General features: G+C 43.7%; 3 protein-coding genes across 5 annotated transcripts in view; 2 read left to right on the top strand and 1 right to left on the bottom strand.

The window, feature by feature from the left end:
• Nucleotides 1–280: 280 nt before the first annotated feature.
• rnf6 (ring finger protein (C3H2C3 type) 6) lies at nt 281–7352 on the bottom strand. 2 transcript variants are annotated; one of them, XM_084049084.1, is made up of 4 exons: nt 7283–7352; nt 5652–5807; nt 5262–5429; nt 281–4273 (listed from the first exon to the last, which is right to left on the bottom strand). In XM_084049084.1, the coding sequence occupies exons 2-4, from the start codon at nt 5797–5799 to the stop codon at nt 2394–2396; spliced, it is 2196 nt and encodes a 731-aa protein (XP_083905210.1). In that variant the 5' UTR covers nt 5800–5807; nt 7283–7352; the 3' UTR covers nt 281–2393. The 2 variants fall into 2 exon arrangements, with proteins under 2 accessions (XP_083905210.1, XP_083905211.1); XM_084049085.1 differs by lacking the exon at nt 7283–7352 and adding an exon at nt 6181–7258.
• Nucleotides 7353–8503: 1151 nt separating this feature from the next.
• On the top strand, nt 8504–18434 carry cdk8 (cyclin dependent kinase 8). 2 transcript variants are annotated; one of them, XR_014600127.1, is made up of 14 exons: nt 8504–8977; nt 10755–10830; nt 11512–11622; nt 13392–13532; nt 14147–14204; nt 14302–14433; nt 14523–14666; nt 15191–15260; nt 15380–15452; nt 15686–15783; nt 16308–16395; nt 16512–16670; nt 17241–18012; nt 18065–18434. XR_014600127.1 is itself a non-coding variant. In XM_084048786.1 (13 exons), exons 1-13 carry the CDS (start codon nt 8850–8852, stop codon nt 17364–17366), a joined length of 1404 nt encoding a protein of 467 aa, XP_083904912.1. In that variant the 5' UTR covers nt 8504–8849; the 3' UTR covers nt 17367–18434. The 2 variants fall into 2 exon arrangements, 1 of the variants encoding a protein (XP_083904912.1); XM_084048786.1 differs by having other exon boundaries at nt 17241–18434.
• Nucleotides 18435–21128: 2694 nt separating this feature from the next.
• The window catches only part of wasf3b (WASP family member 3b), a 16444-nt gene continuing 9585 nt past the window's right edge, over nt 21129–27987 (top strand). The window contains exons 1-2 of the mRNA XM_084048392.1: nt 21129–21229; nt 26810–27042. Of these exons, the coding sequence (XP_083904518.1) occupies nt 26910–27042 (133 nt within the window). The 5' untranslated portion in view covers nt 21129–21229; nt 26810–26909. The remainder of the gene's footprint in view (nt 21230–26809; nt 27043–27987) is intronic.

Below are 27987 nucleotides of genomic sequence, written 5' to 3' on the forward strand. Positions count from 1 at the left end.
CTACATATCTCTTTAATGTAATTTCTACACTGCAACAGGAATAGTTTTATTCCTAATTTCCTATACAAAGTTGCCACATCAAGTAGCCTACTTGTTTGAAGTTAAATGTTTTGTTTGTGTGTGTAGATACTCATTGTGAATGTTATAGGAATTGCTGTTGAACTACTCTGTTAACACACAGACAGTATAAAATAACACCTCCTTTGTGCCACAGATGCACGTGAAAGCACACTAAAAAATGACAAGTGTGCAGACAGATGCTACAAACAAGATCCCCAGGCATAACAAAGCTGCACTTTATTCCATTGTTAAGGAGCAGAGAAAAAAAAAACATGTTCATTACATAGTGACATCATCTTATACACCATCTTAACTTTTAATCTCATCACATTATAACATAATACATATTCATGTCAAAAGTTCATTTTGAGTTATTAAATAGGAAAAGAATAAATATTCACTTTTGAATTGAGTGACCACAACCCCCTCCAACTCTGGTGGATATTGAACAAACGGATGCTTTGAGAACCTTAACGTAACATTCTGTGTAGTAATTTCCTTCAACACACAAAAAAGAGACACTCACTCTAAACCCATATATACACACACACTTGACGCTCTCACACTCTGCCACATTCTCACTCCTGGTTGTGAGACTCACATGGCAACTGCAAAGATGTGGTAGCTCCTGTATACTGCTCTTCCATCTCGTTGCTGTCGGGTACAAACCTCGCATGTCCATATTTCAACTTACGTTTCTTCGTAGATGAATGCCCTACTTCTTCTTCTTCATACTACAGTGTCACTCAAAGTAGCAAAAACAGCCGCTCTATATGGAGTTACATTTGTGTGTCTTTATTAGCCAAACATAAGAAAAAAATTGGAGAAAAAGATCACAATGCATCGCAACGTGTTTGAGTTTGTAGATGGGTTAGTTTTGCTACTTTTGAAAAACAAAAAAGAAAAGGAAAAGAAATTAAGTTTATCTGTGGGTTTTATAAATATTGAACCAATGAAAAATATTAAGAGCTTGTGACTAAATAATAACTATATTGGATCCATTGCGACATACAGGTTATTTTTAAATCTTTCTGAAAAGTAACAGTTTTGGACATACAAGGTTTCCAAACAGACAGCGACGGTCTCCTAAAATGATGTTGCACATGCTTCCCTGGTGGTGACAGACTGTGTCGGACCACTGAGCCATAAATACACCTGTGGTATATTATCAGTGCTTGTAACATTCATGAAATAACATACAAATATAACTAAAAATAAGAGCAGTCATTCTGTCATCCTTCTCTCCCTCAGGCCGAATGCTCATTAACTGTACAGTACGTGAACTGAATGAAACCTTATATGGGAGACCTGGTCAAGTTCCCAGCAATGGTGGAGGCATGTTGGCAGGCAAGGCTACAACAGTCTGGGCTCAAGAAACTCGTCAAACTGCCAATGTTTGCATCAAAGTTGAAGACGTGAGCCATTTTTTTTACTCCATATTACAACAGTGTTCCATACCAACAAGAACATATTTTTGAAGGACTTTGAGATAGAGGACTAAAAACGGACACTCAATGAACTCATGAAGCCTTATGGTATAAACAACGAGCAGCATTACAAACACAATACTACCCTTTCATCCCCTTATTGTGCAATTCTGCTATTATGGACACCATTGTCTCACAACAGACCAAATGCTTGCGACTAAATTGCTACGCTGACTTATTGATTATCAGTTGCCTTAAATGCTCTTTTTTCTGTGCTGCTCGCGTGGAATAGTGTTGATGACTGACAGGTTTGTAAATATGAGAAAGCTATAGAGAAGAGCTAACAAATGTAAACATGGATGTCAGAGCTTTAAAATGGACTGCAATGGTGGCCGAGTTTTCCTCCTTTCATTTAAAATGGACAAGAGTGAATAGATTCTTGCTTCAAAACCCTCAAACACAAGCGTTGGTGGAGTATTTACAACAATGAACTAATTAAACCAATCTAAAAGTGAAGTTGACATTAAAGAGTTAAACTGAGACTAGTTAGCAGCGGCTACAGGAGCTGGTTAAGCATTAGTGCCATCTTTTGATGCACCACTCAGGAGCATTGTGATGGAGGCCAGAGAGAAAGTCACAGGAAGAAGAAAAGAAAATTAAAACAACAAAAAGTGCTGAAAACAAAGGCTAAAAAAATAAACTTTTTTAAATTTCTCTACATTTATAGGTCCTTTCCTCCCCACTTTCAGTTCCATCACCTTCAGCTTTAACGCTATGAATTCTCATCAATGTATTTAATTAAACCATGACAGCGCTATGTACATGCACGGCCCGGTTGGGCATGCTCCGTTCGGCCAGCAGGGAGCAAGGTGGGTGGGTTTTGTGGGTGAAGGGTTAAGCCAAGGGTCAGTCTTGATGCACTGCGAGGATCGGTTGCCTGCAGATGGGGCAGGTGTTGTTTTCAGAAAGCCAGCGGTCAATGCAATGGATGTGGAACTCATGGGAACAGGGCAGGCGGCGGAGCTTGTTGCCCTGTGCGTACTCATTGATACAGACACTGCATGCACGGCCTGCCTCGCCCTCCAGGCTAGCCTGGCCATAAGTGCGTGTGGCCAGATTGTCAATCTGCTCTTTGGTCAGGCCGCGAGGGTGCTCCTCCTCATCATCATCATTCAGTAGGAAGAAGTGTGCCAGCCGCAAGATGGGCAGAGTACCATTCTCTACCAGGTTGTTGGTGTCTCTGCTGGTAGCCCGCCCCTCATTGGGACTCACTGCCCCTCCTACTCTAGCCTGACCTCCCTGACCTTCCTCAGTCCCCATAGGTCCCACCCTCTCCTGATCCATCTCACTGGAATCTCTGTGGCCAGCAGCGTTCTCGTTTCCATGTAGGCGATAGGCCTGACCAGTGGTAGTATTACCACCACTGGCATCTGGGTGGTTGGGTGTGACCATCTCAGAGTCAGCTTCCGTCTCCATGAGGGTGCTGAGCTCTCCAAAACCAGTCATGATCTGGCGCAAGATGGAGCGCAGGGCAGTGGAGTTGGGCTCTCCCAGGCCCGTTTCACTGATGCGCCTCAGTGGGATCCGGATGGTGCTTACGTAAGTGCGGATCCCGGCTCGCTCTGACCGGGAGATGGTCCGTCTGAATCCTCCGCTGTCACTTTCGAAGGTAACCGTGTTTTCAGCGACTCTGGCACGGGAACGTGTTCTACTGGCAATGCTATCCCGGTCACGGTTTTCCCCTGGTCGGATCCTTCTCACTTGCAGGTCCAACATTATAGTAGGGTGGCGCCGCACCCCTGTGCTTCCTGCTCCAGTCACAGTTGACTCGCCCTCAGGTTCACCTGCCTCGGTGGTCGGCTCGGTTTGAGCGGCAGGCTCTGCCATAACCTCCCCCGTCTCCATGGGAAGAGCGCTAGTTCCAGTTCCTGGCTCAACAACAACGTGGACGCCAGATTCGCTGACACCACTACTAGACGTAGGAGCAACACTAGGTGCAGCTGTTCTTTGCAACTGTGGTCGGCTTCGCCGTGACGAGCTACGATGAGCTACAATGTAGCCGAGTGACGGTGTAGCCCCACCCCCAGCCCTGCGGATACGACCTCTGGATCGAGTCCTACTGCCACGTGATTCATGCTCCGCTGCTAGGGTCTGGGGCTCAGACTGATGTGACACGCGGGGACAGTCCAGAGAAGCGGTCACCTCATCACGCCCATGTTCTAATGCTGCATTCATTGCCTGATGTTGCATGGGCATAGTTTGATCGAGAGGAGTAGTGAGAGGAGCAGAGACAGGTGGAGGAGACTGCAAGGCTACAGTCCTCCTCAAAGCAGCAGCAGGAGGGACCTCTGGCGTAGAGGGGGCTGGAGGGCTCAAGGGATGGGCATTGGCACTGCTGCGTGTGCGGCGTGTCTGGGCCCTCCTACTGAGGTTGGGACGAGTTGATGGGTAAGGGGCTGGCCTTGGTTGAGTGTAGGCTGAAGGACGGGGGTTGGGAAAATAAGAAGCAGTGCGTATTGAGGTTGGAGTCATACTAGAGGCTGGCATCGACAGCTCTGCAGGGTCTGAGGTGTCATTATGCTCCCCGGGCTCTGGCTGCTCGTGGTTGATATTGATCTCCAGGCTGAAGCGGAACTCTCCACTGTTAGGGTTGGTGCGGCTGACAGCACGCCATGTCTGGTTGCCACTCTGCCCACTGCGAGTGGCGTTGCCAGTGCGTCGAAAGGTGTTGAGCCACTCTAGTAATGAATCACCATTAGATGTTTCTGCTCCTTGCTCTGTGGCCCCTATAACAAATATATATTGTTAAGGCTGTGAACAAACATAAAAGTGACAAATCATCATAAATACTTGGTAATATATGTGTTATTAGTACTTCCATTTATTACCACACCTGAGGACTGTACTACAAAGAAAGTTCAATCTTTTCGTCATCTGGCCTCACTAACCCCAACAAGCTGTGTGGGCTGCCTATGTGCCTACCATATTTCAATTGTAGGGCAAGTGATATTCTTTGGTTAAAACAAAACATTTGTAAAAAGGTTAAAGAACTATATTCTGATTAAAATCATTGCTATAGAGACAGCGTATGTTCAGTAACAGGGGTATACCCGTCTCTCCACCTTGTTAACAGAAAATACATTTTCATTGGTATCCTGACCTGAAAATGCCGTTTCTGTTTACATTTCTGTATTAAAGAGCAGGAGAGAGGGAGACTCCTGTTACTGAACAAACACTATATCAATGAGTACTATCAGAATATAGTTATTTAATACTTATACTTATACTTATACTTACCAAAACATATCACTAACCCTACCTTTAAGTATGCAGATTACGATGTCATTATTATAATTAATGCAACCAAAATAAATGTCTACTATTCTGATAAACGATTAATCTGTGTACATGCATTTCTCATTTCAGATATACTAGTCCATACCCGGCGGCGCAGCCAAACTATGCAGGCTATATGCATAGTTTTGTGTGTGTCTGTCAACACGGAATTTTAGAATCCAACGGGAAATCGTTGCCACCCACAACCATGAGAAGTTGATGTTTACGCTGTTTCAGCTAAGCTGGGTGCTAATAACACAAACTGGATTCGAACATTGCACGTGTCAATCTGTGTGCTAGTGCTATGGAGATGGTATCCAAAGCACGCTCCCGCTCATGAAACAGTCCTTTAAAAGTTTGCAGACAGCGTCTATCCGTCCTGCCATTCTCTGGTGGTGTGTGTAAGACAAGTCTAGCCAGTACATGTCCCCTTCTTACCTGTTCCACTTCTTCTTCCTCCAACCCCTCTTTCCTCTCCCTCAGCGCTGCTGCCCTCCTGCTCTCCAGACTCTGTAGTCAGTGGGTGTGGCTCAGGACGAGGCTGAGATGACACACGCTCCTTTGCTCCATCGAGGCGCTGGCGGAGCTCCTCTGCAGTAACTTCCCCTGTGAAGAAGCATGTCATTATGCTCTGATAGAAGTGCTGGGTCAGATGAAACTACCAACACTCACCTGATCTCCAGCTAGAGGGCAAAGGTAGTCGATGTTAAGAAACATGACAGAACAATCTCCTATCACATGTATACGTTTACTGTGTGTTGTTTGTATTGGCAAGATTAATGTCTCTATTAGATAATCAAATAAAATACAGAATTTGTTCCTCCTTACCAGGAGTGCCCAGCAGATTACTGTCTCTCATCAGGCGATACTCCTCTTCACTGAGCTCATTAATGAAGTGATAGTACGCCTCCTCCCGCCGAAGACGTTCCGCCTGCCTCCTCCGCTCGTCTCTCCCACCGGGAGGGTCCATCACCATGGAAACCGCTGCCAGACACAAGGGTGAAGCTGTCAGCCAGGGTTGGAACATCACCTGAAGGTTACCTCCCACCCACTACGGCAATGCAGTTAGCATTATCTGAGGTCAAGTCCGAGGTCACAAACTGGACCAGTGCAAAATAAAAACCCATATGTACATTTGTCTTTGAAGCAATAATGCACATTAATAGTGCCTATAATATTCCCTTTCATACTTCACACCTTAGGTTCTCCACATGACATTCATGGGCTAAACAAGCAAGCATGTAATAAAACCCATAATTCTAATTGCATCACCACCACCATGTTCTGTCTCAGCTGTGGAGAGACAGTTCTCTAGCTAGCAATGAGGACAAGTCAGGCAACGCCATCCATTTTGTACCTCTGTCGTACGACGACGTAGATCGTGTGTGGAAAATAGCCGATCTACAAGCTGACAATGCGTTGCATTGCGACGCGTCGTGAGATTGTAAATCGGCTTATCGTATGACGAAATACAAATCACCTGTAAGAAGAGGTCAAGCCAAACCTACACATGGCAAAAAAAAACGAAAATCCTATTGAGCACTGCTGCTGTTAACCATGCGAGTCTTGCTAACTTGTCTTGCTGCTAACGTGGCAACTTGTGACTAATATGTTGCATGTAAATTATATGCCCAAGGCACCCTGAAGTCCTCCCCAATCCCTCGTACACAACGAAGTCCTCCTACTACAAGCTACAACAACGTTAGCGAGCTATAGTAGTGTATCGTCATACAGAGAAGGCCATAACAAAATGACGTTTGTCATCCTAGCTAGCAACAACAACCAATCAGCGGCCTAGAAACAATGACAGACGCGTCGACCGTCCAATCGTCGCATGACAGAGGGAGGGACATAACAAAATAAACGGAGGTCTTGTCTTCTCCGTGTGGAAGACGAAGCACACAGACGGGGAGGGGGGGCAAGAAGAAGGGAAGAACAAAGAATAATGTCCCATTTAAGCATGCCAACAGTTGTTAAATGTCTTTGAAAGCCCCTCCACGAAACTGAATGTACCGTACGTGCGTTCAGTTTCGTGGGGGGGCTTTCAAAGACGCGTACATTTGCTCCGACTGACTGCTAGCGTTAGCATACGGTGCTAGCTTTGCTAATGACACTGACGTTGGTTTGTCGAGTTGTGCTCGAGCTCAGTGGGCTTCGTTTACATTACGTCTCGTTACACGACAATATTGACAAATGTTCCACCGAAATACGTGTTGCCGTGGGTCTTTAGACGTCATTTCTGCTCGTGCGATGAATAAACTACACGTTAGCCTAACACAAATGAACCCACACAATGAATACCATGTCTGACAACAGTAAAATGGACACACACACACACACACACACACACACACTGGTTGTATCACACGGTTTGCATTTTAGGCAGATAAACACTCGATCCTAGTACGGCTACACCAAAGCAAACTAGATGACAAGGTGATTATAGCGTCGTTTGGTACCTGACAGAGCAGCTGTAATATGGACGAGTTGCTTTTCTCTTTGCTCTCTCTCTCTCCAAACCCAAGATGGGACCAGTGTTGCCAGATTTTGTGAGAGAAATAAGCAACCAGGTCTAGGAAAACAAGCCCAAAATAAGCTGTTTAGGCCACATGAGCACTTTAAATGCACCGGCTATTTGAAAATAGCAGATTTGCAAGCTCGCCACGCGTTGTGAGCTTGTAATCTGCTATTTTCAAAAACTCTTGCAATAAAATGTGGAATATTTGGAATATGTTTGAAACATTCTAACAAACAACACAGATGCTACCCTGGGGGCACAAAACATTTATGAAAATATTTGAGAACCACTGGTTTAAAAAGTTTGGAACTAAGCAAGCCTAAATAAGAAAATACACGTTACAAACGAGCCCCAAAAACCGCAACCACAAGCAACTTACCTGAAAAACAAGCCCAAAGTCGCTCATAATACGCGAACATGGCAACACTGCCAGTGGTGCAACACTGTGTCGTTCGACTAGACTCAAACAACATTAGATGCACGAGTTCCTACCTTAACATTAGGATGAATTAAGATGGCTTTATTTCAGTGGTTCTCAGCCTTTAAAATATACCCCCCCATTGGTGTGATGACTATCACACGGTCGTTTGTCATGTCCAAAACCAAGAATTTCACTGTTTTGGACGAAATGTAGCGTTGTAAAATTTAACAAGCTGTCCATGTTAGTTTTGTTTATGGTGGTAGTTTGGGGCCTTGGGGCCAAACTTTACAAAGCTGCTGAATACGTCCTGTCGTTTGTTGACTACGCGGTTCGAGGCGTTTACCCCCATCTTGCACTTTATAATTAGCTCTGGTCCCATATAAGGGCGTCTGCTAAATTGCTAATTGTAATTGGTCAGGGCACTAAAGTAAAGTACCCTGACCGTAATTAATGTTTGATGAATATTTTTGTGTGAGTCTTGATTCTTGTTGAGTCACATACGTGTCGTTTGGTTCATGGCATTTGTTACGTTTTCTCTTTCTCTCCTAATTATCCTACTTTTAATAAACTTGGACATCGATTCGATTGACTGGTCTTTTCATTTTAAAAGCAATCCCTATTCCACGTGTGTTTATTCCAATTTTGCCAGCTCTTTCCAGCCAGGCCCTTTCTCTGCAGCGAGCAAATCGCACGACATTTTTGCGACAGTGCCGCGCGCGAATACGGCCGTTACCGAGAGAGTAGAGTGCATCTCTAGTGAGATACCGGCTGAGAGAGAAACGCAGCAACAAGAGAAAGGAATCATCCCGATCGTGGTGGAGAGTCGTTTTACTCCTTTGCTTATCGTCCATAAACCGTGCGTCCTCCGTTTGAAGCAAAACACTCACACGTGTCCGCTGAATTAAAGCCAGGATCAGCGCACAGGGACGACAAAGCAGCTAAACTACTGAGCTTGTTGAAGTAGTAGCCCCAGCTCAGCTCAGCTGCCTCCCGAGCGGAGCTTTAATAGACACGCACACACATACACACACACACACACACACACAGGCGGGGGAATCTCACCACAACAACAACAACAACAGTGAAAATGGACTATGACTTTAAAGTGAAGCTGACCGGCGAACGGGAACGCGTCGAGGACCTGTTCGAGTACGAAGGGTGTAAAGTGGGAAGAGGCACCTACGGTCATGTCTATAAAGCCAAGAGAAAAGATGGGTGAGTTGGTTGATGAGCAGCAAACCAGCAGCAAGGCCTTCAACTACTACTACGGCGAGGAGCTGGTTAAAATAGCAGATCTACAAGCTCTATAATGATCTGCAATCCCACAACACTAGCAACGCGAGGCTGTGTGAGCTTGTAGATCGGCTATTTTCACTTTTTTTTTGCCTCTTTCTTATATTATTTGACAATTTGGCCAAATGTTTGGCCAGTTTTTGTAGTATGGTTTGCTGATTACTTTTGATGCAGTAATGGTCTTTTTTTTAAGTACTTAAATTGTCACTTCACTGTCATCTGGGGACCCCCCCAAAATTATGTGGGAGTCCCGGCCCACAGGTTTAGAACCACTCCAGTGGTTTTATTATCTAGTTCTCCTCGGGGCTGGATGTGAATGCAGTTGGCATGCAGAGGAGGCTTGACAGAGGCTTGTGAAATGAGTGTGGGAAATGATAAAGGCAGACAATACCGCTTTATAATAACAGCATGTACGCTTTAGAAAGGTTCTATCATGTCCTAATAGTCTATTAACTGCAGTAGTGGCTCCGATGAAGGGTCTTGTCTTGTCTTGTGAAAAAGCATCGATGTGTCAATCCAGTGCTACTAATGCCTGCAGCATTAGGTTGTCAGGGTGATTTTTGGCATATATTTCACACAAGCATAGCTGTTCGTTAGCTACTACGATGCTCATCCCAATGGAACTGCAAATCTTTCCCCCATTTCTGAGGTATGTTTGTGTTTGGTAAAATAGTAATTTGTAGTAGTAGTAGTAGTAGTATGTTTATTTTCAATTCAAAGAGTGTGAATTAGGACTTGTTTGTCAATCTCTGGCTTTCTGTGGTACTTAACCCCTTCAAAGGCAAGTACCTACAGTATAACAAGTACGTGTGTTTTTCCCTCACTTTAATTATAAGGTGTTATCATAATTATGTTTATGGATGCCCATTGCGGAAGAATCCAGTGGATGAGACTCAAGATTGGTTAAATTGGCTATCATTTTCTTTTTGTAATTAAGGTTAGGATAATGCTCTCACTGGAAGCACAAATAATATTTAGTATACAATGAATGTGTTAATACGCTTTCTTTGGGCCTTTGGTATCCCTTTCCTTACAATAACCCACCACGTCCACTACCTATCCAAACAATTTGTTAATTTCCCATCTATTGTTTATATGCGATCTAAGGCGAATCCCCAGCCCAGTTACCATCCAAATTTGGATTGGACCCAAGCCGGAGGGAGCCCAGGGCAGCTGGAGCAGACAGGACCATACCGAGCCCATTAGTGTTGCCTGGACATGCTGGCGGCCGGAACCGCACTAAAGAGCCCTAAAGTGTTCAAAGATGTTTTTGTTCAGTTGTAGGAGACTGTTTACGAGTCTCTCTGAGCTAATTTGTTGTGCAGAAGTCGGACACGGCCAGAGGAGACACAAAGCGTGGGCTTATGAGATGATTAAGGCCAGGAGGAGTGGTAACTGGTTCATGCAAGTGAAGGCCAGTCCCAGTGCTCTGTTTGTCCCATGCCCAGCTGCCAGACAAGGTCTGCTTCCTCTCTCTTCTATTGTTTTGAGCCTCTGAGGTGAGCTTGATTACACAAATCTGGAGGTAATGCAACTCGGCCTCCTCGCAGCCTCTGTGCCAGCTGCCAAGTGCCCCCTCCCCTCCCTCCGCTTTATGTTCCTGGGTAGACTGCTCTCGGGGGACATGCAGTCTGGTCTGGTGTTGATGTTACTCCATCTCCCTCTCTCTCTCTCTCTCCCTCGCTCTCTCTGGCTGTAGGAAGGATGATAAGGACTACGCCCTCAAGCAGATAGAAGGCACTGGTATCTCTATGTCAGCCTGCAGAGAGATTGCAGTAAGTGTACTTTTTGTTCTGTCTTTTTTTTTCTTTTCATTTTGTTAAAGGTAGGGTAAGTTATATTTTCTATATTCTGATAATACTCATTGCTATAGACTCTATAGCAATAACTATTATCAGAATCTATAAGTTATAAAGTGTTTTTTCAGTAACAGGAGTCGTTCTTTGTCTCTCCAGCTCTTTGGTAAACAGAGAACACATTTTCAGGTCGGGATACCAATTGTATCTAATCGGGACAGAGAACTCGCAGACGCAGGATACAGAATGAACAAGTGAAATTGGAAGTGATGACAGACAATGAAATGAGCAGACAAAATTTAAGCTGATAATGGTTACTCTCTCCTGATTGGCTGAAAATGACGGGGAGACCCCTGTAACTGAACAAACACTCTATAGCAATGATAATATAGAGCTTTCAGCTCTTAACAAAACATACCAAAAATATCACTTACCCTACCTTTTAATAAGCCTCAGGCATTTAATTAGCTCTTAATTATACTTGAGTCATTTATGTAACGCCAAAATCAAGAAAAATAAGTTGTATGGTATAAAAAAAAACACATTTACAATATTTAATATTTTAGTTAATTTGCTCTTAATGGCGTGTGTTTAACAAGCAGAAGGATAATCCCATATATTTAGTTCACAGCTTCACCTGACAGTGTTTGTATATTGCAGCTACTGCGGGAGCTGAAGCACCCCAATGTCATCTCACTGCAGAAAGTGTTCCTGTCACATGCAGACCGTAAGGTTTGGCTGCTATTTGACTATGCTGAGCATGATCTCTGGGTAAGATGCACCCACCCCCCCACACACACCTCAAATACTGCAAAATGTATTGCTATATAATTGTTTGCATAATATAACAGTAGTTATATGAGCTGATGTACTGTAAATATGATATATTTTATGTGATACCTCTTCAGCCTGAGTACACAAGGATGGAAGGCGATTAGATGCTGATCCTTAAGATTTGCGTCTGCGTAATTTATTTTTTCTGATTTGAACTTGATTTATAGACCAAACTGCAATAGAACGAAGACAAACACATGTCCATCTAATACAAATATTATACACTCATTTATTTTATTATTTTTTATATTTAACTAATTCTTCTTAGAAGATGGGCCCTTCACCCTGTTATCATTTATATAAATGTATTATGTATTTATTTATTGAGACCAACTTTACGCAGGCTGCAAGGGTGATGCTAAGGGGAGGACATTTTAAGGCAGAATTTGATTTATTTTCTGTAAAAAAGATTGCCTAGCTAGCATTATTTGTATGATCGGTATTAACTTCACAGTCATAGGTTACAAGAACAATGTGATGAGAGAATGAAACGTGATGCTATTTGGATGTTTTTGTTGCTCCGCCATTTGAAATCGAACATTAGCCGACACAAATGTAGATGTCGGGGGCGTAGTTAAAACAAACAGAACACCAGTTCAAATCCACCGTGGTGCATCCCGCTTTGTTGAGCGTCTACACGAACACAATTGGTCCGTGTTCGGGGGAGGGAAGCCGGGCGGGGACTGTGATATCGGTCATTGTGCGTACTCCTACGGGCTGGGGCGGCACCTGTCAGAGTGTTGGGCGGGAGGAGTAGGACGAAGGCTCTACGTCCTCCTGGTGGGGGCTCCTCACTGGCAGGTGAGTCAGTAGGATACCACAGCAGTGACAACACAGAAATGTGTGTGGGGAGGAATTAATTGGCATAACGACTAAATTGGGGAGAAAAAGGGGCAAAAAATAATTGGCTACTCTAAATTAAAAAAAACAAAAACAAACAGAACACCAGTACTTACGGGAGAGCACCAAACTAATCTGTTTCACCTCTGTGATAGGCCACTTTTCAGCTGCTGTGATCATTTATTAGTTTTAGGCCACCGGCCTATGTTCAGTTGTAATTATTCTCACGATGAGCGACACGCAGACTTCAAAGAGGAGAAGGGAACTGCATCGCTCTGGGACCAACACATTATCGCTTTTTCTGGAAGTAACAGACTGGGGGGTTGAGTGTAGTGGTGTTAATTACCGTCTATTATTTTCTTAAGTACCCACAACAAAGCTACATGCAGCAAGACTGCAGTGAGAGTACAGATGCATAGGCTAACACGGTTGTGAATAATTTCCTTCTTCACCAAATCATCTCACAGGCATTATTGGACAGACACCTTCGCAGGCCTCCAGTGTGACACCATGTACTAGCATGGGGACAAAAGAATAAACATAATAAATCAAATGTAACAGACTAATACACAGAATACATGCAATCATGTTCATGTGAATGATAAGCATCCAGAACAACAACCAACAACAACACTCTATGACGTAACATTTGAATTTCTCATTGCCGAGATGCAGAATTGAATTGTTGTTCACTTACCTAGGCCTCACAGAAGCGCAAACACTCACCAGAAGCACCATTTTACTCATAATTGCCTTGAACATGAATGTGATGTTCACTGCCTACAAGAAGCCATAAAAGAAACAAAATGAAATATTATATAGTATTACGCTGATAACACAACATGAATATTGTCTTCCTTCCATAGCACATTATTAAGTTCCACAGAGCATCAAAGGCCAATAAGAAACCGTTGCAGTTGCCAAGAGGAATGGTGAAGTCCTTGCTATACCAGATCCTGGATGGCATCCATTACCTCCACGCCAACTGGGTCCTCCACCGAGACCTTGTAAGAGGATGAAGGGGGAGAGGAGAGGGTTTGAGATGGAGAAGGGGAGACTCATTTAAGTGGGAGGGTTATCATTTATCAGGGAAGACTGTAAATGGATGTAGTTGAAATTACAATGTGCTTTTTTTGTTTGTGACTGTGATATTGTGGTTGGACTACAATTTGAAAAAATACTGTTAATGTTTTTTTTCCATTTGTCATGCTATTGTACTATTGTACTATTTATTGTCAGGAACCTTCACATTAATTGTGGAAATAGTTTTGATATGAACATATCATTACCATAGCCTTGACTGATCTGAGTCATGAAATTGTTTCTCATGTTTTGAAATTATTTTAATGGTTTCAATCATTCATACAATTTAAACTAATAATGAAATTAAAATGAAAGACCTTGCTGCTTGTAGGATGTACTGACAGATATGGTCCACTAGAGGGCACTACTGTGGGGTTTTTGCATAGGTTTTTATTATTACTTCATTAGATGCCACATCACTCATACAATAGTACAGGTATAGTTCAATGCTGCAGCAAACTCACTTTTGTTCTTGTCAGTAGTTATGTGGTAGGGATCATGTAAGCATGTTTTATGACTGTATTTATCTCTCCCACAGAAACCAGCCAACATCCTGGTAATGGGAGAGGGGCCAGAAAGGGGGAGGGTAAAGATTGGTAAGCGTAAAAAAACGTGTTTGACTCATGTTCATGAATCATACGTCATTCAAAAATCGAACAATTAATTAACATTACATTTTTCTTTGCACTACAGCGGACATGGGCTTTGCACGTCTCTTCAATTCACCACTGAAGCCTTTAGCCGATCTGGACCCTGTGGTGGTCACCTTCTGGTACAGAGCACCTGAGCTGCTGCTAGGGGCCCGGCACTACACTAAAGCTATCGGTGCGAACTGTGGAAATGAATGCGTGTCTATGCATTAGTTTGTGTTGGAATTAATGTGTAAGTTTTAAGGTTACATCTGCTTCTCACAGACATCTGGGCCATTGGCTGCATCTTTGCAGAGCTGTTGACGTCTGAGCCCATATTCCACTGTCGCCAGGAGGACATCAAAACCAGTAACCCGTATCATCACGACCAACTGGACCGTATCTTCAACGTCATGGGCTTCCCTGCCGGTGAGATTCCAATGCTACCGTACCTGCGGGGTCAAAATATGCTTAAAAAATGCTAGATATACTGTATATTTCTGTCCATTTATTTTACTGGAAAGTAAAAGTGATTATTATTTGTAAATTCATGTACATCTGCTTTATATTATGGCAACACTTTAGATACATGATTACCAAGTTATCCACTCAAACCCTAGCATCTATATTCTAAGGGGGAATAGCCGATCTACAAGCCCACAACGTGCCGCATTGTGAGCTTGTAGATCTGCTCTTTTCAGCAAACATATTTAGTGTAGCCCATGGGAGTACGGTCAACAAAATATAGGGCCTATGGGAATACGGTTAACTAAGTATAGGGTTTAAGTGGTTAAGTGTGACATGGTTGTAGTTGTGATTAGGAGACATTTGCAAAATCATGCCACATTTTGTATTCAAAAGGAATGAAAACCTGTCATTAAGTCATTAAATTTTAGGCAGGCAATGTGGTTGTACAACAAAGGGTTAATCCTGTCCTTCCTTGATTCTGACAGATAAAGACTGGGAGGACATCAAGAAGATGCCAGAGCACTCCACCCTGATGAAAGACTTCAGAAGGAACACGTGAGTCTTGACTGTGCTTTTGTGCTGTCCTCGTTTAAAAAAAATATTTTCAACAGAAAAACCTGTAGACGTATGATGAGCGTAACTAACTAAATGTGTGCTCCTCTCTTCTGTTACAGATACACAAACTGCAGCCTTATAAAGTACATGGAAAAACACAAAGTCAAACCCGACAGCAAAGCATTCCACTTGGTGAGCATTCGGACTCGTCATCGCCTCAGCAATAGAGCCATGACATGAAAACTCCCTTCATGCAGTTACGATGGCTGGTGAAATTGCGTGTCGTAAATCAAATTTTAGCTGTAGTTGCTTTCCCTCTGACACGTCGGAAAAGGTCAAAGCCTACAGTTCCCTGGTTTGTATTTTATGGTTTCTTCTAGCCATGGTGTGTGTTGCTGTCTAACGTTGTTTGAACATTTTCAAAGCTTCAGAAGCTGCTGACGATGGACCCCATCCGTAGGATCACATCTGAGCAGGCCATGCAGGACCCTTACTTCCTGGAGGAACCCCTGCCCACCTCTGAGTAAGTGCATCGCACACACACACATTTGTGTTTCTATACTTGACAGGACATCAACATTTTAGGACGGCATTGAAAATAGCAGATAGGGTTAGTGTAAGTCGGACATTTTTCGTTGCATGACATAGCTGCACAACAAAGTATAAAATACAAGGGAAAACTCGAACGCAACCCACCTGAGATCTAAATGTCTAATCCTAACGCTTATCCCAACCGGAATCTTCCTAATAGTAATCCTAACCCCCCAAATCTTTTTTTAACCATAAAACAACCATTGACAACCAAATAAGGACCAGGAAAATCGTCCTCACAATGATGGTTTCTCAAATTCTACTATACTTGTGGTGACATTTGTCTCTCACAAGTATAGTAATTCGAGTACACACCGGCCAGACCACCTTATGCTCCTGCTTAGCTTGATGCACATGACCCCATGGTGCTCTAGCATGTTGATCCGTGCTCAAGGCTTAATTAGCTCAAAGTCATGGGAATAAATGATTGAAGTTGACAATCCTCTTTGTCCACAGTGTTTTTGCTGGCTGCCAGATCCCCTACCCAAAGAGAGAATTCCTTACAGAAGAGGAGCCAGAAGATAAGGCAGAGAAAGTTAGAAATGTACGTACCTATTTACTTACTAATGCAGCAATATCACAAATATTACATAGCAACCTGGTGTTATTTCTGTATTGAGTTGTGTACAGTTGATGAAGGCTTCTTCCGGTTGCTTGTAGAAAAACCAGCAGCAGCAACAGGCGAACAACCACACCAATGGGGCGGGGCATACCGGTAACCCTGACAACAGTCACGCCCAGGGCCCGCCTCTGAAGAAAGTGCGAGTGGTCCCACCCACCACTACCTCAGGTGGCCTCATTATGACCTCAGACTACCAGGTATGATTCCCATAGAAACACACACATATCTATTTCTGTACTTGTGAGGAGGACATAAACATTTTAGCCCTGAAAATAGAAGAACATTTGACGATTTTGCTGCACGCTCTAAGCTTGTAGATCTGCTATTTTCCCGTTGTGACATCGCTGCACAACTAACATTGGGTAAACTCTAACCCGAACTCTAGCTGTCTAATCCTAACCCTAAACCCAACCTGAATATTTTCCTAATTCTAATCCCAAATCTCATATTTAACCTTTAAACAAAAAAAATCTCTTGAGCACACACACACACACACACACACACACACACACACACACACACACACACACACACACACACACACACACACACAGTGTTTTCTGGTGTTGGAAAATTCTGTGTGAAAGTAACAGGGCTTAACTTGCGAGTGACACGGATTGAGTCACCCTGCGGCAGGAAGGTCAAATGTGAAAATCCCAACTGACTGATCTCTGTTAAAAAAACATGTATGCAATATACCTGTGGCTAATGTCACCAGGTACGTCAGGAATAGCTTCTTCATCTATCTCCCCGCTCCCCTCACACAGCGCTCCAATCCACATGCTGCCTACCAGAACCCGGGACCAAGCACATCACTGCCCCAAAGCAGCATGGGATACTCCTCTACCTCCCAGCAGCCACCGCAGTACTCCCACCAGACCCACCGCTACTGACCCCTCCCTTGACACACACTACCCTTTCACCCTCACTGTGCCCGCCTGGGAGAATGTACTGAGGGATGTGGGGATGTCCATGGCAACAGCCCTCCCCCTGTTCCCCCACCAACACCACCACCATACCATCTTCCCCGCAACAGTCTACTAGGTCAAAACAACAACAACAACCCACAAACTTATAACCCCCCCCCCCACCCCCCCTCCCAGCATAGAAGCACTGGTAAACAGCAAAACCTTCACTGGTGGAGAGCGAGGCGGGAGACTGAGGAGAACGGATACCGTCACCACCTTCATCGTTGCCGTGAGTTTGTGAGCATAAAGAAGAGAACCCGGATGGTTTCTGTGACTCGGCCATGCCAAAACGAGCAAAACACAAGAAACGGATGATTATCGGAGGAAACCCTTGTCGATCTGTTCCTTCTGTCACCATGCCATCATCCACCACTCCGCCTCCAGACCCCCACCCCCCGTCCCCTCCCCTTCAAGCTTGGATGAGACAAAAAAAAGCTGCTATGTGACTGCCAGCATTGACGGAGAGTCCCTGTCCGTCTGTCCTCCTGTCCGTTTGTCTGTCTGTCTGTGTGTGTGTGTGTGTGTGTGTGTGTGTGTGTGTGTGTGTGTGTGTGTGTGTGTGTGTGTGTGTGTGTGTGTGTGTGTGCGTGTGCGTGCGTGTGTGTGTGCGTGTTCGTTGCAAGGGCCTCAGCTGTGGACCGAACTGAGCTGCTGTGAAGCATGCTGGGAGGATGCGGAGCCCCCGCAACAGTGATGTTGAGGGTTTTCTTCAGAAAGGACGATAGAAAAAGAAAGAAATACAGGAGAAAAAAAGATTTTAGTAGTTTATAATTTAATCCGTTTTAATGGTTTTGTTTTCATGGCAAGAGTTGCAGAGCAGCTTCCATTGGCTGACAGATCAGCTGTTTTATGCTGTGGGCTAAGCCTTAGAACTTCGTGACAGAACCAACCAATAGCGTGGAGGACAACAGGTGGGACCTGCATTGTACTGTATTGTATTGAAATATTTTACATGAAGCAAGTATCCTGACAATAAAAGTGGAAGCATTGACATTGCTATTTTACTGTGTGTATGTCTGCGCCAGTGCAAGTGCATGCACACTATACGTAGGCCTGTCACAATTATTCCATAACCACCTAATCGCAATTATTTGAGATAATCACCCTGCAAAGGGTCTATTCAAAGTTCCGTTATAAATAGACTTGCAATCCATGTACACTTAAGAGTTAGACATGTAAAAAAAAAAGGTCCACATTTATTTATTTTTTTCATCACAAATGACATCGCAAATTTAACATCTACAATAAATGTTTGTTTATTTTTTGCAATGAACCAAAATTATACATATTTATATATTTTCATTTGACGGGGGATCAGGTAGCTCTAGATAAAAAACTTTGTATAGCATAGTCCACAGTGTATGTTTCTATTTCTACATGAATATGAAAACAGTATGTCTGTCACTCAGGCACTACCCACACATCTTGTACAACAAACACAGTCAAAAGCTTTCCCCTCTTCTTCCACAAATAGAACTATAATTAAACTTTAATGATAAAACTACTCACTCTTTCCCGATGGGTTAAACTCTACCACTTTCCTATGAACACCTCTGCTGCTCTTTGTGAGACCGTCGTCATACCAGTTCCCTCAGAACATTTTTATTCATCTCCTACACAAATGGTTCTCAAAGTTGGGATCCCCAGGGGTTCCAGGGTGGTCCCCAGCAAAATGTGTTAATATAGCATCAAAATCAGTGTAGCCAGCCCTGTATACGTGGCTATTTTCAAAAACCTTTGACATTTCGTTTATATTGTTTAAACTTTTTTTACAACACAAATCATGTAGAGGTTGAGATGAACATGTTTGAGAAACACTGATTTACACATACACATCTGTATTTAGAGCAGTGTTTCTCAACCTTTTCAGGCTGTGACCCCCCCAAAATAATCGTATTTGAACTGCGGACCCCCCAAAATAATCATATTTGAAATGGTGACCCCCCCACCCTGATAGGCACTTGGAATTGTAGGAGTTGACTCAGTTGAGACATTACATTTAGAAAATGGCAGATCGGCTATTTCTTCTTTTTTTTTTGCCTCTTTCTTGTACTGTGACCAGTTTTATTGTATAGTTTGATCAGATGCGGTATTAAATTAAAATGTCAGGTATTAAAAAGGCCTTGAATTGTCACAATGGTCACCTGGGGAACCCCCAAAAAATCATGTGGGATCCTGACCCACAGGTTGAGAACCACTGTTTTAGAGCATAGCTCCAGGTACCATGAATAGAAGGTTCTCAGGATGTAAGCTCATCTATTTCAGTCCAGACAACCAGCCCCGCTCATTCAACACAGGCACAGCACACACACATCACCCAGAAAACATGTCTGGATGATGGAGATCTGTTATTTGGTGCTCTATAAATGCGGTTTTAATATTATTAATCTGATTCCGTGCCTTAAATTTGTATGATTCTGAGAAAGATCGATGATAAAAAAATTTAACATAAACTCTTCAGCACACCCAAATTAACCCCGCCCTCAGTGTTGCCAGATTCTGCTAGAGAAATAAGCATTAAGTCAATGAAAACAAGCCCAAAATAAGCAACTTAGGCCACATGAGCACAGCTCTTTAGCCCCAAATACATTGGCTATTTGAAAATAACCAATTTATACATGCGACGCGCTGTGAGCTTGTAGATTGGCTATTTTCAAAGAAAGATTTTAGGATGGAAAGTGAAAAGTATGGATTATTTTCAAATTCACATAAATCTTGTATGGGGGTGTCTTGCACAATGTATTATCAGAAGGGGGGGGTCTGTGTACAAATACATATTAACATTAGGAACATTAGGAAACAAGCCCAAATAAGCTTTTTAGAAACAAGCCCAAAAAACTACCGATATTTACAAGCAACTTTACAGAAAAAGAAGCTCAAAGTAGCTATAATCAGCAGACCTGGCAACGCTGCCTGCCCTCTCCACCCCCAACACAGAGCCAGAAAGGGGAAATCTCCCCTGTCGATCATGTGCTGCGAGCGCTGTGATTGGTCGTCACCAGGATCCGTCGAACATTAAATCCCTGTCGCGGCACGTTGATTGGTTGGGAGAGGCCGGTAGGTTCCGCCTCCCGGTGGATTGCAGTGTTGCCATGTCCGTTTATTATAAGCTCGTTTTTGGGCTCGTTTTTCTGTAAAGTTGCTTGTAAATATTTGCTAGTTGCGGCTTGCGTTTTTTTAGGCTTGTTTCTTAAGTGTAGTTAATAATAATGATAATTATTATAATAATAATAATTATAATAATAATAATGAATTTGATATGTATTGCACTTTACATTTGAAACAAACCTCATAAAGTGCTACAGAACATAATAAAAACATTTGCATAAAACAAGGGCCTTTAAAAGGGCCTTAAAAAAAAAACAATTAAATAATTTGCTTTTTTGAGCTTGTTTCCAATGTATACAAAAAGATTATGGTTGAAACCAGTGGTTCTCAAAACATTTTCACGTCAAGGATCCTCAAATTAATAATAGGCTATGCATTTGTCTGCGGACCCCCATCTGGAAATATTTCGTTCCAGGGACACATTTCACACTTTTTTTTCAACATTTGTTTTGAAAATAGCAGATCTACAAGCTCACAACGCATGCAATGTAGGTGAAGGGCTCGCTTCTTTTGGGCCAGTTTTCATAGACCCGGTAAAACTTGTTTCTCTCTCAAAACCTGGCAACGTTGATTGTTCGGAGCGGCCAGACAGACGACAGGATGGCAGCGCTATTACAGGAGCATCTAACATAACGGGACATGCGGGACGAGCTGGATTCTTCTCTAATTCCCTGGTGCTGGTGAGGAGCCTCATAATACCTTGTATAGCAACGAATAATTCCTATTTACGGGGATCATGGAAATGTTTACGTGTTTGTTTATTTTAGCTTTGATCTGCCTTTTATCTGAATGACCACAAGTAAAGAGTCGACCACTGCTGGACATAAGGCACCAAGCCACCAAGTGGTCACTCGTAGTGGACCCCCAGTAGAGGATGATGATGATGATGATGATGATAATAGATGAGGGATCTCTTTTTTTTGGGACCATATCGTATAATAAGGTAGCCTATGGTATAAGGTATATGGTATGGACTATGGTATAGCCACCAAGTGGTCACTCTTAGTGGACCCCCAGTATAGATGATGATAATGATAATGGATCACAGATCTCTCCCAATAACCACAAATCTTCCATGTTTGTACATTGCATTCGGTAACTTTTGCCACTGTGAACAGGATATGGCGATATAAACCATCGAGTATCAAATTCATTAATGCCCCACAGTCCAGGATTACCATGTCTTTAAGTTGTGATCTTAAATGATCTCTAATTAAACAGGGAGGGACTGAGAAGAATGATAAACAGATGTGGGTCATCACTCCATCGTCAGTATAACGGGAAGCGACAGTGCGGAACATTGATTGATCGCTCTTTCTATTAGTTTACGCCTGTATCACTGTGTGTGTGTGTGTGTGTGTGTGTGTGTGTGTGTGTGTGTGTGTGTGTGTGTGTGTGTGTGTGTGTGTGTGTGTGTGTGTGTGTGTGTGTGTGTGTGTGTGTGTGTGTGTGTGAGAGAGAGAGAGAGAAAGAGTGATTTGTCATCGTGTAGCACTGTACTGTAGTCAATTGCAATAACTGGTGTATTATTATTAATTGATATGAGGCAGTCTGTATGTTAGTATAATCTAACAGACTCTGAAGGTAGACCAGATGCCATGGGTTTTGACCTAAACATCTCAATAAAAGTCTCATTTACTGACACTGCATTGGCTAGTTGCTGTTTTGTCATGGCATGGCTGCCCAGGCCTAATTGAGGACGGAAGTTGTACTTCAGTGCTGTCTCCAACACGGTCACTTTCATCCAAAGTGCCCTTCAACACCATCAATGCATGGCTATTTAGTATGGGTGGCCTGCTGCAATATTGACTCACAAGAGACATTCCTGGCGAGACTCTATGTGGCACAGTGTCAGTGGGAGTTCTAACTACTACGTCATATTTAACACAGTCAGTCAGTGGGACCCGAACCCGATGTAATCCACTGTGTATTATTCATGACACCAGAACGAGCAAAGCATGAAGCTGTGCTTGGTTCATAAATTGATAATGTTTCGCCCTTTCAGACCTTAATGGAGTTCGAACATCCGTAGTAAAAGCCTCCTCGTTACGTTTGTGTGTGTGTGTGTGTGTGTGTGTGTGTGTGTGTGTGTGTGTGTGTGTGTGTGTGTGTGTGTGTGTGTGTGTGTGTGTGTGTCTCTCTCTTGAAGGAGACAGGGGGAAGTAGTATATCTTCCCCTGGATGCAGCCAGGATGTCTCCATTCTGAGGTTCAAAGGACATCTTTCCTGCTGATGGCACTGTTTATGTGCCACTAATGGGAAATCTGAGAGGCTACCTTGTGCGTGCGTGCGTGCGTGCGTGCGTGTGCGCGCGCGCGCGTGTGTGTGTGTGTGTGCTTGCTTGGTGCATACAGACGTGGGTGGGTGTGATGAGGGAGAAGAGAGTGTCAAAGCACGTTTGTAGGGACATGCATGCCAGAGTTAATGTGTATAATTCTGGTGTCATGGGCGGCCGAGATGGGGTTGACGTGCAGCAGCCTGGAAGAGCAGCTACACGATGCTTAACGGCACGCCTAATTCACTGTATGCTCACTGGTACGACCGGGCCGCACTCTCCTCCTCCTCCCCTCTGTCCCCTGAACGGAGGATGGAGGAGTGTCCTCGATCACTCTCTCTCTCTACTCTTTCATGAGAAGAGGGACAGTCAGGGGGGCCTTATTAAAGAAGGGCGGGGGTGGGCATGCATGGGAGCACTCGAGCTGTTGCCGTGTGAACGGAGCTCCATTGTCCCAGGAACCTTTCAGTGGCTTCCCTGAGGTCCCAGCTCGGGCCCCTCCCCCACCCCACACACACACACACACACACACACACACACACACACACACACACACACACACACACACACACACACACACACACACACACACACACACGAAAGTGGCCCAGTTGGCGCTCATCTGCAGCTCATTCCCAATTATGCCCTGCTTTCTACTTCTGGAACCAGCTGGAGGCATGCATCCACAAACACACACACACACACACACACACACACACACACACACACACACACACACACACACACACACACACACACACACACACACACACACACACACACACACACACACACACACACACACACACACACACACACACACACACACACGCGCACACACAAAATCTTATCCTACTTAAGTCTCTCACCCGCACTCTCTTTTTCCTCCAGTTTCCCCTGTTTCACACAAACAGGCAAGCCCCTCCCCGCCCCTCTATCAGCCCCCCCGGCCCCTCATTATTTCACCTCAGTGCTGTGATAGACATGGCAGCTAGACAGCAAAGCACAACCCAGTCTTCTAATTTGCATCACTTCCTTATCTGCACGTCATAACATAACAGTGATTTCAACAATGTTGACGTTGTGCACTTGATGATGGCGCGTGTGTGTGTGTGTGTGTGTGTGTGTGCGTGCGTGCGTGCGTGCGTGCGTGCGTGCGTGCGTGCGTGCGTGCGTATGTGCGTGCGTGCGTGCGTGCGTGCGTGCGTGCGTGCGTGCGTGCGTGTGTGTGTGTGTGTGGCGCTGCATATTTGAAACAGCACTGTCACTTTAAGAGCAGGCCTAATTGTGCTGTTTTCAATGTGCTTTGTGGCAGCAAATTATGATGTAATTTTCCCTTTGTTGCGTTGGTGTGTGGCTGTCAGGGTTCGCAGGGGGTAGCTTGATGCAGACTGAGGCCAGATGAGGACTCAGCTCATGGGGATAGGCAGATAAAAGGGTCTGCTCTCTTTAGTGGCTACTGACTACTACTGGCTTTGTTTACACACCGATTAATTGATTGGATTTCTAATTAACTGAGCATTTGCTCCAAGGACTGACAGTACAGTGACAGCTAAAGTGTGTTGAGCTTGTATTTTTAAGTTACAAAAGGCTTGTTAATACTTGTACAAACATAAAAAATGAAGAGGTTCCGTATTTTGAGTTAAAGCTACACTATGCAACTATGTTTAGTGAATACAATTGTATTTTGACCAATCTGTATGGTAGAGTATGTTACTACAATAGTCCTATAACTAAAACCCAATGTAACTGCGACCCATTACTTTAATAAATGTTGTTGATCTAAGAGGATATCGCGCCAGAGGAGTCAGAGCGCGGTGGTAACAAAAAATGTATTTATCACTACAATATAACTTATACTATTGCTGTGGATCACAGCAATTGTGTAAGTTATACCTGTGGTTGTATTTGGTCTCCCTGCTCTTCTCACACATTTACATCCTGTGACCTGGTTTGACTACTACTGGTCGACAAGTGGGACTGCCTGAAAGTCAAAATTCGATTTCATCTCCTGAGTAAGCAGGCAGCTCAGTGGTAAAAACGTCAGCCCTTGTGCGGGGGACCTGGGTTTGAATCTGGGACATGAAAGTTACAGAGCATAGCTTTAACTCAGAATACATGTAAAAGTAAAACATTTGGATAGTCACCTAAATTGGCTGATGCAAGGCCCTCTGTCTGTCAGGGCTTCTACACAGTAGAATCCTGTGTTCATTTAACTCTTAAAGTAAAAAAAAACTAAAAATTGACCCATAAAATGTATGCTCTCAGAGTTATGAAAACAAAATCAGAATCAATCAGAATCATAATTAACAACAAATATGGAGTATTTGAATTGCTTAGACTAAGAAGTTGTATAGAACTTAGACCAGTAGCTCTCAAAGTGGGGCCCGGGGACCACCAGGGTTCATTGAGGGGGTTCCAGGGGGTCCCCAACAAAATTAGTTAATATAGCATCATAATCAGTTTGACCACTTTAGTCCCTTTGGCTATTTTCTGAAAATCTTGAATTTCTTTTAAAATTGAAACAAATCTTGTATGCAGGTCCCATGGCACGAAATATTTTCAAATGGGGTCGGCGGCCAAATAGTTATTAATTTGGTGGTCCATGATATGAAAACGTTTGAGAACCAGTGACTTTAGAGACAACTTAAATGTAGCTGACATGTGGATGAAATATACTGTTGTTTTGTATGTGTGACATGTGGTTGACCGTGTGTCCTCCCCGCTGCTTCTTGAGGTGTAGTTGTATTGTTCTGATCCTGTCTTTGGGCAGGAAGTAAAGATGGGGCAGAGGGAGGACCAGGAAACAGGAGCTGGCTGGAAACCACAAAAACAGGAAGCAGGGGAGAGGCCTTGATAAGATGGCCTGGGATTCGTCTTTCATTCCGTAAAGTTCCGGAGGTCTTAGTATTTTAGAGGATCCAGTTAGACCTGACAAATGTTTGAGAAAATCATGTTGAGAATCTTTGTGTTGATGTTAATGATGACATAGTGTAAGTGCATTCGGTCAGGGACGTTTGCAAGGCAGGGTTCAACAAAGCTACTCCAATGTGTCAAAAGCCGATTTATTCACTGGAGAAAGTGCTGAACGTGTATGCTATAAAGGATGAGAATGTTCATCTATGTATACCTAGACTCTACCTATACTCCCATTCATTTCTAATGGAGACCCCCCAATTTCCAGATTATTTTCTGTAATTTCTTTCTTGACCATATGCTTGAATCTGAGTCCAGATTGGCGAGTAACAAGCAAGTGTAGGATTAGTTGACAGGCCGTAGCTTCTTTTCCTAATACTTTAATCTCTGTGTTGCTCGTCAGGGTCTGTCCTCTGTCACTGTGTCACACGGTTGGTCATATTGCAATTTATACTTAACCAAAAATGATTTACAACTGATCACGTGACGTTGCGTTTTTCAAGTCACAATCAGATGCAGTAGAAGTCTATTAATTATGTAGGTACATTTTCAGCGAGCGACACTCGTGCGACAAAGTATAAATCAGGCTTAAGCTTGCAGTACGTGTGTGTGTGTGTGTGTGTGTGTGTGTGTGTGTGTGTGTGTGTGTGTGTGTGTGTGTGTGTGTGTGTGTGTGACTGTGTGATGCGTAAGTTACCATGTTCTATCATTAGAACCAGTGGACTGTGATTGCAGCTACTGTACATCAGTGTTTCCCAAACACTGGGTCGGTTCACAATTTTGGTCGCAGACACATTGTTTACACAAATGTTTATTTTATAAAAAAAAACATATCAGAAATTAAAAAGAATTTCAAAATATTTTTATTAGAGAAAATCCATCAATAAAAAAATAAAAACCTTTAAGAAGTCGTTACGCATTTTGTAGATTGGCTATTTTCACCAGTTTGGGCCCCAGGAGAAATCAAAATGTCTCTTTTGGGTCTCGAACTAAAAAGTCAGGGAACCACTGCTGTTCATAATGATACATTTGACCACGTTTGAAATGTGTTCCCTGTGTGTCCCTGCAGATCATGTCTGTGTGTGTGTAGTTGTGTGTGTACACGTACGCGCGCGTGTGTGTGTGTATTTGTGTATGTGTGTGTTTGCGTGGCGGTGTGAGGCCTCACTATGCCGCTGGTCAAGAGGAACATCGAGCCGAAGCACCTCTGCCGAGGGGAGCTTCCTGATGGCATCGGCAGTGAACTGGAATGTGTGATGAACAACACTCTCTCCGCCATCATACGGCAGCTCAGCAGCTTGAGTAAGACACACACACACACACACACACACACACACACACACACACACACACACACACACACACACACACACACACACACACACACACACACACACACACACACACACACACACACACACACACAACAAGTTGTTTGGCTTTGCTTTTTGTCATGCCAGCGATTGCTAGGCCACTCGTGGTCAGCTTATATACATGGCCCAGGCTTCCAAATATGAGTACAGAGAATCTGCATCTGTACCCAAGGTTTGTTATGATTCCCAGTAGCGGTTGGTACTTAAGAGTGCTTATCTTGGAAAGCCTGGTTCATGTATAGGTCAAAGACACAGCCCACCTCCAGAATCAGAGCCTCCTTGTGACAGGTGTCAACAAAAACGACATCAGGGGTATTTGGGATGTTAGCAAAGACATCACAAGCTAAACCAAACCAATCTGGTAGCACTCTTGAGTGTTTGTACATTGCTGCACTGGATGCATACATTCTTTGACTGCATCAGACACTATGTCGACAATGCCGTCGTGGCGAGCAACGTACACATTTTTATATGCATTGGTGATGTGTGCAATGGATTCTAGGTGTTGTTCAGGATCATGATGGTTTATACAGAGTGGACTATGGATGTCGGGATACCAGATTGACAGATTGTACTTGGTTACACACACACACACACACACACACACACACACACACACACACACACACACACACACACACACACACACACACACACACACACTTGTGGAGATAAGAACAAGAAACAAATGGCATCAAATCTATTATATAATGGCAGATGCCATGTCTTTTTAACTGCTCCTACAATAGTGGTGCGAACGATTTGATACTTCAACACTTGCCCTGCCCCGTGTGAGTCCAGACAGGACAGGGCAGCATCCACAGGCTCCAGGCCGTTCTTAATGAGGACTTCCTGTAATGTGTGTGTGTAGCCT

This window comes from Gymnoscopelus microlampas (assembly GCF_963454915.1).
Source record: "Gymnoscopelus microlampas genome assembly, chromosome: 22".
Taxonomy (NCBI): domain Eukaryota; kingdom Metazoa; phylum Chordata; class Actinopteri; order Myctophiformes; family Myctophidae; genus Gymnoscopelus; species Gymnoscopelus microlampas.

Bases quoted from the DNA above. Each gene is read 5' to 3' on its own strand.
- rnf6 (XM_084049084.1), bottom strand. From the start codon at position 5,799: ATGGTGATGGACCCTCCCGGTGGGAGAGACGAGCGGAGGAGGCAGGCG. The intron at 5,430-5,651 runs GTAAGGAGGAAC...GCTTCTTCACAG, and splicing joins TAATCTGCTGGGCACTCCTG to GGGAAGTTACTGCAGAGGAG. The intron at 4,274-5,261 runs GTAAGAAGGGGA...TATTTGTTATAG, and splicing joins AGGAAGAAGAAGTGGAACAG to GGGCCACAGAGCAAGGAGCA.
- cdk8 (XM_084048786.1), top strand. From the start codon at position 8,850: ATGGACTATGACTTTAAAGTGAAGCTGACCGGCGAACGGGAACGCGTC. The intron at 15,261-15,379 runs GTGAGTCTTGAC...CTTCTGTTACAG, and splicing joins AAAGACTTCAGAAGGAACAC to ATACACAAACTGCAGCCTTA. The intron at 16,396-16,511 runs GTACGTACCTAT...GGTTGCTTGTAG, and splicing joins AGGCAGAGAAAGTTAGAAAT to AAAAACCAGCAGCAGCAACA.